Source organism: Vitis riparia, chromosome 1 (genome assembly GCF_004353265.1).
Source record: "Vitis riparia cultivar Riparia Gloire de Montpellier isolate 1030 chromosome 1, EGFV_Vit.rip_1.0, whole genome shotgun sequence".
NCBI lineage: Eukaryota > Viridiplantae > Streptophyta > Magnoliopsida > Vitales > Vitaceae > Vitis > Vitis riparia.
The window spans coordinates 7,013,305-7,027,101 of record NC_048431.1 but is presented as its reverse complement, the minus strand read 5'-3'; the positions used below and the strand labels follow the sequence as shown (position 1 = coordinate 7,027,101).

Here is a 13,797-nt window from a genome sequence, read left to right as displayed (position 1 = left end):
AGTATTCAGCTCAATCCTTACATTAAACGAACAGACAGTTTAATTCCAGTTCAATAAAGAAAAATTATGAACAACAATTATACTGGAGCACAATGTATTCATTGCTGGAGATTCAAATTTGATTTCCTTTCTTCCGTTTTTCTTGGTTTACTGTCTTTTTGTTTAGTAGTATGTCATTTGCACTAGGTGACTTGCTCTTCATACAAATCCAATACATTGGAAATTCCCTTTTTTGTTAAAAAAAAGCTATAATTTAATTTTAGCTGTTAGTCATCAGTAGTATGATGAATAACGATAGGAACCCGAGTAATTCGATGGATGATGATAGGAATCTGGGTAGTCTAGCTCAGGCACCATAGAACCCGATAATAAAGAACCCTGCATCCTCCATCCTTCTGGTTCCTGAAGGAACTCGTTTTTTTCCACATAGTACTGAATATTTCCAATGACTTGCTTCAACTTCGGTTCTTTTACTTTCTCTGCTTGTGCTTTAAGTGCAACCAGAAAGTTGCCAGAGATGACCTTTAGTATCTTCCTGAACTGAGATCTGTACTTTCGAAAGAGAGCAAAGCCTGCCACCTGGGGAATGCAGAAATGTTTTAATTCTGTGGTATTTGAAAATCAGTTCAAATGGCTAAACTATAATAAGTTTCTATGTTGGCTTACTTGCAGGAACACCTCAAGCGCAACTGCGGTATATACATTGGCAGGGAGAGCATTTAAGAACCTTGCCAGCCATGCCCAACCTTCCTTTAGACCATGTGGGTTTTGAACGCCATCAGCTTCAGTCTGCCAAAACAAACCATCTTAATCTCCTGCTAGGGTTTTAAAAAGTTAAAAGATGCATGGAGTAAGTGGGACAACAAATCTCATGATGGAGAAAGTAGATTATAAAAAATAAAATTCAGTTTCAGCATAGAGAAAACTAGGGCCCTCAAATTCATTCAGTGCATAGTATGATAGTAACAAAACCTGAACCAGTGCCGCATATAATTTCATGTAACATGCCAGTCGTTTCAAATAATCTTCAGTTCTTTCAATTTTCCCATTTTCTTCTCGATAGCCAATCATTTTGTAGTAATCCTCTTTCGATTTGAATGCTGACTGAAGAAGCAAGAAAGGTTTTAGAATCTATGCAAGCAGTGACACCAGTAACAATAAAAAGCATGACACCCATCTAAATCTTTCTGAACCTTCACTTTGCATGGCTTGTCCATGCAAGGGTTAACTGATCATGGAAACATAAGGATATTCCAGGAGGCAAGTTTTGTCAAATTCAATTAATATCCAAGGCACAATAAATTGTTCCCTCAGATGGCATGTCCCCACAGAGCATTAATGAAGAATGGCTGGTGAGAGTTGAAAATTTGAGTCACCTTTGAGTAATCTATATGCTTTGGCACAGTATATATGCAAACTCGATGTAATTCAGCAAGAAGAAGATCCATTGCATATGGAACCTGATTCATAAATTAAAGATACATGCAACTCATTAGAATAAACCCAAGAACACCAGTGGTATGAGACACATTTAGATAACATATATGCTTTTTCATAGGCATGACACATTTAAATAATATACATAATTATGTTGTGTACAAGGGCAGCAGCTTGGGAGGGCTACCCACCAACCTAACCAATGACCTAACAGGTATTTTCAGACTAAACAATTGGAGATTGACTCTTGAGTCAATGCTTTAGTACCCCAACCAGCAATGCCAGTATATGGATATAACTTCCCTAAATAGTGTCTACATCCTGTATGATACCAAATAGACTTCTTTTGTAAATACATACATTGTGTGTTTGTATAAAATGACATGAATGATGACCTAATATCTACTTCTCCAATTACTGCAATGTTATTAACTTCAAATGATCCAAGAAATCATGAAATCCTGCTTAATATTAGACACTGCAGATAATTCTCCCCCATTCCAAACCCCACAGACAACCCCTTTGTGCTGACAATTAAGGAGGAAAAAAAAAAGGGAAGTATGAACAACATTGTACCTGTGAAGTAACAAAAACAATGACATGACCACATGCATAAGTAACCTTACTAGGCTGATCCACTTCAAAGTAGGAAACAACCTGCAGTATCAAAAAATTGGAATTGCATATAAACATACTATCAACATGCAGTGGGAGTGAAAAAATGTGATTCCAGACCAAACAATAGACAATACCTTCTTCACAAATATTGCAACATTGATTGGTTGAGGGCAAAGAGGATCGTTGAAAATCTTAATTAGTTCATTCCCTTTTGTTCTGCAGAAAGTAGATCAATAGTAGAAGTTGCATTAATATGTACAAGTATTTCAACATAAATTGGAAGTATTGAAAAGAAATGTTTCAGAGATGTGGTCATGTCAAACTTATGCAAATTGAGAAACCAAAACTGAGAACAAGTGTAAAAAATATTAACAAACTTATCTTCTTAAATCATGTTATAAGGGCTAATTTGAAAGTTGTGAGATAGTTATTCTTATTGGTTGAGTACCCATGGCCTATTGATTTTAGAAACTACCACAACCCTCATTTCAGCGAGTACAAAGTCACAGAAATAGGGCGTAAAATCACACACATAAAAGAGAATCACCTCAAATCAAGAAAGAACTCATGTGCCTCCTTCCTAGTTTCCAACAATGTTTTTCTTTCTCATAAAAAAAATATATATACAAAAAAAAAAAAAAACAAAAACAAAAACAAAACAAAAATGAATTCCTGTGAGGGTGTGCATCTCCATCCACATGCTCCAGCCCCCAATCCCACAAGTCATACATGGTAAGCAATAGGAATGCTGGGAGCCATTATTGAAAAATATTCTGTCCAAACTCCCTTGAGCTATGACAGAAATAAGGAAGCATTTAGCATTAGGTTGCCAGACCTTCACAAGGTGCAAAGGCTGAAATCATCTCCATATAGACTTTTGTCCTGTGTAAGGTCCACCTCCAAGGCAAGGATAGAATAGTTGCTAGATTTTGGTGGGCATTGGGTCATGTATCTTGCTTAAAAGCATGGTTAAAGTCAAAACTTTCAAAACTTGGCAAGTTCCTTCAATTTATTGGTTACTATCATAACACATTGCAAACACGCAGAAATTACATTTAAAAAACAATAATATACCATGACAATCCATGAACCTAAATGAAAGTCTCCACCTACCTGACATTCTCTTTTGTCCCTGATATTTGTCTTATTCGCCTAGCAAATTGCTGTTCATGTCTATGAAAATCCTGCCCATACATGAAACCAAGTGACAGAATGGTTTAAGGGAAATAAGCCAGCATTTAAATTCTAAATATATCTTTTTTGATAAGCAACAAAACTTTATTACAGAAATTAACCCACTGAGAATAACAACCACCAGCATCCACAAATAAAGAATTCCAAGAAAAGGTTCCTTGTTCGGGCAACCTGTTAGCTATCCAATTTTGTGACCTACACAAATAACTCAAAAGAGCAACCGAATCTCTAGAAAGATCAATTATCTTACAGATTAAAGAATCCAATTGTCATGGCTCCCTCATCCCCTGAGTAACCTATGAGATAACTACAGCTAAGATCTCCCTCGAGAGGACATCTCCATCAAACCTTCCAAATAAGCATGACACTCTACCTAAATGGCCAACCAGAACCAACCAATTTGGAGAAGGCTCTAACCTGGAAACCTTTCCAGCTTTCCAGTCAATGCTACCTTCTAAACACCCCCTGCCTTCATTTCACAATCCTCCACAATCCAATAAAATCATAATAAAATGCATGCCTTAAACACAAAACTCCTGAAGAGAAAAATGGTAATAAATGGAATCTCATGAGATATCTAGTCCTACACAGATCTTCAAAAACCCTAGTTCTCTTATTGATCCAGAGCACCCAGAGAATGATTAGCACAGGCCCCTAACATAGTGTTCTCACCTAAAATTCCTGCAAAGTTTCTCTCCATTACCACCACTTCTTTTATTTCACTCTGTTCAAGAAACCCGTCATGGCGGTGTTAAAGTGCATTATAGGGCTCCAGTTTGGTCCTCCTTCACCTATTGGGTCATTGAGTATGGCAAGTTGAATTCAAGTGGGCAAAGCATGATCTAGAAAGCTTTAGGGGGTTAGGTGTGGTGGTTTGCTTTCACTGGAAACTTTCTACTGATCACTTGGCTGCGTCATTCCTTGGATTCTGCGCTGAGTTTTCCTTCCATAATTTCAGTTTTTAAATGAGTGCATTGTAAATTAAATGCCCATTTGCATTACACCTTGACAAATGCACTGTGTCTACAATGGAAACTCTGTCTTTCTCTGACTACCAAGCCCTGTACAGTATTTCATAACATCAGTTGCCTTGTTTTTGAATAGCTGATGAACTCTTTTGGTAGTTGCATAATTGTTGTGAATGCAATTGTACATGGATCAGCTTGTTTAGACTGATTGATTGAGTAGAAATCCTGGAATAACGGTTGAGCCTCTAATTGAGTTTTCCTGTTCACAATAGTCAGACCTAATGGTAATTGAACTGTGCTTGTTGAACATCACTTAGCAGCTTATTCCAGAACTATAAAGCATGATTTTGCATAGAACTTGCAACCTGAACTATGTGTTTGATAATGAAATTTTGGTTTATATGAGTGATAGCAGTTTTGGTAGTATAACTTGTGCACAAGTTGCTATAATTTTGGGACTTGAATTTCAGACACTTGGTTTTGGCATTTTAAGCTTAGAATTGTGGATTAGGATGGGTGATAAACGGGAAAAAAATTTAATTGTTTTTCCATGCATTTGTGACTTGTTAGGGTATTGATTGTGTTGCAAAAGGAAATGGCCTATTGTGTGTACTTTTAAGTGACAAATGAATGATCAAGACAAGTGAAATGCATTTGGTATTCATTGAAATGACTTTCTGGGGCTGTTTTATACTGCATGTAGGTATGTATAGGATGTCATTGAGTGCCCTTGGAAGTTGCCTACCTATGCTCCTGAATGGGTTGGGTGATTTAAGGCGGGGTAGTCTAGGCTGAATTCTACCTGATATCTTTTGAGCCACAAACTCAGACTTAGGACTATGGCATTAGGATTTAGGTTGGAGTGGTGTGGCACAAACACAATTGTTAATTGTGCAGGACACCCTCTAGATTTTGCAAGAGTGCACCTAAGGGTCACTTTGGAATACTATTTTCAGCTTTCTTGGACCTCCATTTTACCCAAAGGGATCACAAATCTAAATCCAATAGAGCCTATCATTTCCACACCTTATTGAGCTTTAACATACCCTTCTTGGCCTCCAAAGTCTGTGACTTGCATTGCATAGATTCCAGTATGCATTATGCGCATGGTTGAGCATTTGCATTGAATCAATTCTAAATCAACTGACCACAAGGCTGTACATGTTTGAATAGAGCAATTTGCATTGCTTTGATTCTAAATGAACTGGATGTACTGGTTTGAATACCAGTTTGGGGTCTATGTAAGGCTTATTGTGTTAATAGTTGATTTGGTTAGCCACTTTGCTACTATGTAGCTCTTGGCATTACTATTCAAGCAAATATCAGCATGTGCTGCTCCTACCTTGGTGTTTTTTAGGAAGGCTGACTGAATTGGATTTTTCTTTTTTTTTTTTTTCTGTTTTTCTTTTTTCGTTACTTTTTTTTTTTCTAGCCTGTTTAACTGTTGTAGTGTCAAATTTTTCTAGATTGTATTTTTGTTGGAATATCTGGATTATGGACTCAATGATTCTATCCATAAAATGGCATGATGGGATTAATTAAATGGAGGCTTTGGAAGCTTGGTTGATTTCTTTTCTTCTCTATGCGCTTCTGCCACCAATGCCTTTGAGCACAAATTTGAGTTTTTTATTCCTAAACTGAAGTGTCAAATATTTCTAGATTGTATTTTTGTTCAAATATCTGGATTATGGACTAAATGGTTCTATCCATTAAGTGGCATGATGGGATTATTTAGATGGAGGCTTTGGAAGGTTGGTCTATTTCTATTCTTCTCTATGCGCTTCTGCCACCAATGCCTTTTGAGCACTCCTTTGGGTTTTTTATTACCAAACTGGAGCCTGGCCAGCAATTTCAATGGGTTAGGTGGTAAGAGAAGTCCTAAGCTGATATTGGCTATGATGAGCCCAATAAAATTAGATTTTGTCGCTATTCTTTTGTAACCTAGGACAGCTAGAGCCTAGAGGAATGCTTCAGTATCACACTAGTAACAAGTAAATTGTTGAAAGTTTTTTCTAAACCTGTTGGAAAAGATTCGGCTATTGAGGCAGATACACCAACACTTTTGGAGCCCTGCTGCAGGCTAAGACTTTAAGCCTTCCTAATCTTTAGGCGGAAGGAGACTCAAGTATTATCATCTTAAAAATGTCCATAAAGGAAAGAGATCCATAGAAGGATGCTGGAGTGGCTTTGCCAAATTTCTGAAGTCACTAGATACTTAGGATGCTAGTCTTTTAAGGCTACAAGCATAGTTAATAATTCCATGCTTGGTAAGTGAGAAAACTGTTGGTTTTGTTTATTAGGGACTCTAAGTTCTTGAAGCAGTTTTGAGATTGAACATTCTTTTGGTTTCCTTTTCTAGTTGTGCAACTTGTTTTAATTTCCTCAAAAAAAGTCCATACATATTTTTTCCTCTTTTTTTTTTGGGAACCTTTATTTATTTATTTTTGGAAGGATTTCTTATCCCTTTTTGTACTTACTATTTCAATGGAATAAATTTGTTGTTTCATGATTAATAAAAAATGCATCTAAGATTGCAAACCTACTACTAACTATCAAGTGATCTCTCCTCCGAGCCTGGCCTCAACTAAAGAAAATTTGTTTGAATTTTCTTAATCCTAAATGTAACAACAGATGAGGCCTTGAAGATAGAAAGGTAACACAAACAAACAGAGTGACAAAGACCCTAAATGATGGTAAACCCTGTCTCAAGAAGACAAGAAATCCTTCTTCTAATCATCCACCTGCAAGCTTCTTACAGCCTTAATGGACATAGAATCCACTTTTTTACTCCTGGAGACACACCAAATCAACCTTTAAGGAGAAAAACAAAAATTTCACCACCCTTTCTTTTTCCAATTTTCAATAGATAATTATAACCAACAACTCCCAGAAGATCCTTCCTTAAACCAGAATACATGAATACCAAACCAATGATCCAAGTTTGAGTAAGGGGACCTATGTCTTCTCATTTAGTAGATGTTAACTTAGGCATGGATCAAAGGGATCCATGGTCTTTGAGGTTCAGTAGCCTAATGTTTAAAGTGGACAACAGCACTCTAGCTACTCCAATCTCATTGGATAAAAGGCCCTTTATGGCTAATCCATTTATTAGGGATTGTCATTTGATAAGTGTTCTAAAGGAACTAAGTTTATTACATTCATTAAAGAGTCCCCAAAAGGAGTAATCACAGTAGAAGTGTCACAGAAGCATGAACACAGACTACCGCAGTAGACTGATTACAGCCAACTTCAGGGTTAGGAGGAATAGCCAACTCCCTGAAAGGAAAAGGAATATGTGTAAAAGGAGAGGCAATAGGCCATCCATGGATAACTTAAGAGGGATTAAGGGGAGATGGGTTCTCTATGTCCATAAATTGAACTAAGACTCGAGGACCAAACCTCCACCTAAGCAGAGTTTGTCGTATGGGCCAAGATTCTTGAAGGAGATGCGTGGACATTTGAAGCTTTAAGCTTGAAGTTTGATATTTGATAGATATCAAAATGCATTAGAATATTCCACTACAAGGCTGTAGTTTCAACACCATGGATATTGCAAATTGAGTAATTTAAAAAAAAAAAAAAATTAATGCAGTGTGATAATGCTATAAAATTGTAGAAGACTAACCAAAACAACCAGAAAACTAAGCATATAAATTATAAATCACAAAAGCAATATTTCTGGCATTACCTTATTGGAACTTTGTCCTAGTGCCTGGGTTTTTTCATCTAACTCCTTGTACTTCTGTAGTCTCCCTTGCTCTAATTTTAGGGCACTCTCTGCAGACTTAAGTATATTACCTGTAATCATATTTGTGAGTTGCATTCTTAGATAAGAAAAAATCTTATGAGAAGCATCTAAAAATAACTTAAAGTACTGCTAAGCAAGAAATTGTATTAAAGGTGTTGAAATTTGATAGAAGACAGCCATGGTGTTGGCTTGATTTAAAAAGAAAAACTACCATTAGATTCCTTAAAGTTTTGGCTGGTAGAAAGAAAAAGTCATGTCCTTTCAATTTGGAAATAGAAATACCTGCTGATTGTGCTTTCTTAGTTCCATCAGTTTTGGATCCATTCAATTGAGCATTTAAAATTCCCAAACTAGCATCTATCTGGTGCCCTGTAGCTTCCTTTGGGGCAACTTCAGTAGCATCTCTTGTAGAGGCTCCAATAGCTTCCCTTTCTGCAGCTTCTTTTGCTGCTCTTCTCTCATCTTCCAAAGCTGCTATTTTTGCTTCCTCAGCTCTCTTCTTTGCCGCCAACTCAAGTCTAACCTGCATCCAAAATATAAAACTTACTTCTGACAAACTAAGTATTATCATCCTAAAGTATATAATAGACAAGCACCTATGCCACAGACGCCAAGTGGTTTTGACTCTTGTCAGATCAGCCCTGTTTCAATTTTGGGACAATTTTAAACAGTCTTAAATTTTTTGTTGTTTAGTGTATAAAATCAATATCTGAACAGACAAAATATCATATAAATTTAAGTTGTCATTGGGAATATGTATCCAATTGCGTATTGAGGGTTCTTTTTGTATAGATTTTGCTTCAAGGAAACTTCTTTTGGGGTTTTCAAGTTGGGATAGAAGTTGCCGACTTTCTATTCCTTGCTCAATGAGGACTTTGGGTTCGCAACTATACAATTTAAGGGGTTCAGAGTGTAATTTGGTTGTACCTAAAGTAGAGATGTCCTACTTTAGGAGAGAGCCTTCTAAGAAAAATCATTGTGACTCTTTGAGTATGGTTTCTACAGTGGAGAGCGGTTCTCTACACAATTCTTGTTCAGGTTTGTTTTGGGTACTGGTTTCCATGATTGTCAGAACAAATCCATTTTTTATGTCAAGGACGCTTCTTGTTTCAGGCTCTACAACTCTATCAACACACCATTTTGGTGGTTTTTGGTGAAAATCCACCATAAATAAGTTATTTTATTAAACTTTGTAGATCATCTTGGTGAATATAGCCTATTAAGTGAATCATATAAATCCTTGAGCTTGGTGTTTCTTATTTTAATTTTTAATTTTTAATTTTTTGATAGGTTGGTGTTTCTTATTTTAATAATTCTCTACTTATTTTCAACATGCCAACCAAAGTTGGACCAAATGCATTTGCAGATCCAACAGGCAGTATCAGATCCAACAAGCCATATCAGAATCCAAATTTGGGCTCTTTGCATTCCTGTGAAGCATTCCAACTGAAGATTTAGTCTGAGATATTTTCTATTAGAGGTCAAGGCTTGACTTAGGGCACACTTACTACAACAGTGGTGAAAAATTGATCAATTCTTGATTAGGTGAGAGAAATTTACTGAAAATAATAGGTTTGACCTGTGGTGAGTCAAAGTATGAAATTTGCACAAGATTCTAAGAGAAAGACAACATGCGTCTGATGCTGGTATGTGTCTAGGCATCGGATCTTTCACATCCCAAAATTTGACAATACAATGATTCGGCTTAAAAGGATCTCAATAATGGATATAAGTAATTGGATACAGCATAATAAAAATTAATGCAGAAGTGTTAAGCACTTCTTGAATGAGTCAAAATAGTAGGAAAAACATGGATAGCTCCAAAATCAAGACATAACTGCAGTGATGGATAACCATGCCAGAGTAAACAGATGGCAACAAATTGATGTATGAATATCATTCTTTTGAGTTTAAAAGCAAAAACATCCAAGTTTCAGATGCCACAAGGAAAAAAATAAAGTCATTTAGAATACAACACCAATAAATAAATAACCATTTCAATATACCTGAATAGATACCTAAAACAGTAGTAATATGTCACAAATACTACAACCAGAGATTCACCAACAAAACATCAATGAAACTGGAATATCAACTAAACAAACCTTTGCTTCTCCTTTAGCCTTTTCTTGACGTAGCTTTTCTTCTTGAAGAGCCTTCTCTTTTCTTGCCTCTTCAAAAGCAGCCTCATTCCTTATTCGCCTTTCTTCTATTTGGGATCTATGTTCATGGTCCCTCTGAACAGCAGTCATGTGGTTGTCAAGCGCTTCTGCACTAAATTGTTCCAATTAAAAGTCAAGAATGCCACTGAACTTCTGTAATAATTTAGCAAGCACAGAACCACACAAGGCATAATTGATGCAGTAGGTAATCCAAATTTCAATCTTGCCAAACAGGAACAAGTCAAAACAGTTTAAGTAAGGAATGACCATAGTTGCCAACCAAAAATTTAAGACCAAATGTAATGATGCTTTGACATTTTGGAAAATAGCCAAACTAAATTATAAATATGAATAGCTGACTAAAAAATCCAGAATGATAAGCCAAAGACATGATTAACCTTGTTTCAGGATTAAAAAAAAAATGCAATAAAGAACCAGAACGTGAAGCTTACATATTGCGCTGATATTGAATATCAAGTTTCCTATCCATCTCCCGCCTTGCTTCAATATATTTCTCAACCCGAACAATTGCAGATGTAGATTTTTTCCTTTCATGCACTAGATCTGTCTCCAATACTGAAATTTGGGTGCTAACTTCCTCCTGTTTATCAAAGCAATTGTATGTCATTCCAGCAAAGAAAAACAAACAGGTAAATACAACCATTGTCCATGTGCATATAGAGGGGGAGAGGGTGAGAGAGAATAAAGAGTACATTGCTAATATGCATTTTGGAAGCTCAGTGCTCAAACAGAATAAGCCACTTCAGATAACAACACAGAGAAACCACTAATGTTATCAACACAGGGGAGTGAGAAATGAAAAAATAAGTTTCAAGAGATTGTTATCATGAACCCTCTTGTCTACTTAAATTCACATATCAGAGAGAGAGAGAGAGAGATCACTGTCATGAACAACTCTTGTATACTTGGGGCAGGGATGTGCAAGGTTCTAGGTTTGAGTCTCAATACGAACAAATAAAAAAATTAAAAGAAAAACATTGCCTATCAAAAACCAAACACACATACATAGTTACATATATGCATATATATATATATATGCAAATACACATCCATCCATCCATATACACATTCTTTCCATGTTTCTTCAGCTTGGGAGTGGTATGTGGAAAATTCTAGTTTCGAGTCTCAATAGGGACATAAAAAAAATTAAAAGAAAAATGTTACCTATCAAAATATCATTCAATCATATGTGCATACTTACATACATATATATATACAAACATGCATACATAAGCATATTTTAGTACTCCTATCATCTTTCCATGTTTCTTTGGCACCATGACGAAAAAATAATAATGAAGGAATGTGCAATCATGATTTTCATTCTATTGCAGTGATCTTGCATGGTATTTACCAGGTAATTGCCATCAAATATAGAAATAGAAGTTGGATCATCCGCCATACCAACATCTCTAATACCTTAACATGACACCCCCCAAACATAAAGATCAAAAATCCAAAATGCTGATCAGTTTCAAGGTTATCAGATACTTCAATTAGAACAAGTACCGCACCTTAACTGCAAGCTGATGCTCGTGAGTTAGCTCAAAAAATGCACCTTCTGCTACTCCTGCTTTATCCATCAAGTGGAATTGGTCATGAAGATTTGACTCATCATCACTATCACTGAAAGGCCATTTGCACAATCTCAATTCAGAATTACAAGCCCAAAAAACAAACACATCAAGTTACTAAATTAAAAATTCATTGAGGCAACAAATTCTACAACAGGTATACATGTAACATAAATGCTCAAACCACATTACAAAGTAGAATTAAAAGCAATTATTCACATGGCTTTTGTAACTCTTATCTTCAATAATGAATCCTAGATTTTTCAATATTTAGGCCTGAAGAAAATAAATTGATCCACATATTCAAGCCTAGCAGAACTATTTACATTCACTTTCAGTCACTTCAACAACCAACACTTTATGCCTCAGATAAAATTGATCACTGACAATATAGTTTCATACCTCAGATAAAGTTCATCACAGGCAAATCGGCTCCCTGCAACTAAACTCCGATCATAAACTTCTTCAACCCCACCCTCTCTTTCCACATCCTCCATCTCATCATCTGATACCCGCATTACAAATGCGGTTGGGCCCTTCTTCACATTGGAAAGTCCTCTAAGCACAAAACAATGAAAAGATATGAAAAGTTCAATAACAAATATTCTGAAAAAAATAATTAATAAATACAATGCCACCAGCAAACAAAATAGAATACCGCGACTCTGTTTTAGTAAAAGGGATAGGAAATATTGACGATGAATTGAGCTTCAATTCTAACGAATTCAGCTCCGACACAAGAGCTTCGAAGCTCCAATCTGGTTCCGGATCGGCGGCGATAATTCCGTTCTCATTTTGGGGACAGCGAAGTTCTAATTTAACAGCTCCCCTAAATCAACAAAACCCCACAAGATATTATTGTCAGAAACATAAACCACAACAAAATTCCTAAAAATTCAAACTAGAATTTATATATTTGAAAATTTTGGGGGAAGAAACCAAAAAAGAAAAAAAAGAAAAAAAAGAAAAGGAAACCTACATCGCTAACAATGCGATCCCAAGTTCTTCAAAGTCGAAGGTTTTTCTCCACACTCTCGAATTGAGACCGTTCGAACCCAAGCTACAGCTGAAACCCTAGAAAGTGTAAGGGTTCTTTTTGGTGGCAAGAGGGTTTGCTCGAGTTCGAATTAGCGATTCTTGAATCGCCTGGATAATTTTTCTTTGAGCTTCACAGCATTCGTTGGCTTCAAAACCATCCACAAGGGGGAAAGTTAAATATTTGTTTGATTTAAAACTTGAAAAGAAATATGGCAAGAGAGAGAAAAACCAAAAAAAAAAAAAAAGTTACTACATGTTTGGTAACGGTTTTCATACTTTTTGAAACCTAAAATTCTTTTAACATGTTTTAAATATTTTTAAAAATAAATTTTATTTTATTATTTTATTTTAAATCATTAGAAAACATTTGAAAACAATAAAAATAATTAATAGATGTTTTATGACAATATTGTCTGTTTGATAATTGTTTTTAAAAACAATTCTAAAAAATAATTTTGAAAAATAATTTTTTAAAATTGTTATTTGATATTTTATAAAACAAAAATATATTTGAAAATCGAAAATATTTTAATTTGTTCTTAATGTTTTTAAACATATTTTAAAAATAAATTTTATGTATAATGGTTTTTTAATCATTTATATATTTATAAATTTATTTTTTAAAACAATTTTCAGAAAATAAGTTAAAACAATAAAATATAATTAAAAAATATTTTTTGAAAACATTATGTTTTATGTTCTTTTATTATTAAATGTGTTAAAATAAACTATTTTTCAAAACCATTAACTAACAACCCCTAACTATCACAATTTATTTATTTATTTAGAGAAAAAGTAGGGATAGGAAAAGAGTCCCTCAAAACACCATTTAGGTGAGTGTTGGGCTAAAATTCCAAAATTATTCAACTAAAATCTTAAGATTCAAGTACCAAATATTCTACAAAGTAAAACATATCTTCCTCGCATTTGGATAGTTGTGGAAGTTCCCAAAGGAGAGCACTCTTCCTACGAGAAAGGTGTTTACAAAACCATCATAAATCCAAGAATGTTTACACAGGAATCTCATACCAAATCAT

At 35.2% G+C, this 13,797-nt stretch overlaps 1 protein-coding gene across 1 annotated transcript; it reads right to left on the bottom strand.

The window, feature by feature from the left end:
* Window positions 1–43: 43 nt before the first annotated feature.
* On the bottom strand, window positions 44–12,944 carry LOC117913639 (protein GLE1). The gene is made up of 15 exons (XM_034828671.1): window positions 12,702–12,944; window positions 12,381–12,551; window positions 12,125–12,280; window positions 11,663–11,774; window positions 10,580–10,728; window positions 10,071–10,239; window positions 8,248–8,488; window positions 7,906–8,015; window positions 3,169–3,239; window positions 2,190–2,271; window positions 2,014–2,094; window positions 1,377–1,460; window positions 973–1,104; window positions 667–789; window positions 44–579 (listed from the first exon to the last, which is right to left on the bottom strand). Coding segments are annotated over exons 1-15 (1,989 nt in total). The 5' UTR covers window positions 12,704–12,944; the 3' UTR covers window positions 44–273.
* Between the last annotated feature and the right edge of the window lie 853 nt (window positions 12,945–13,797).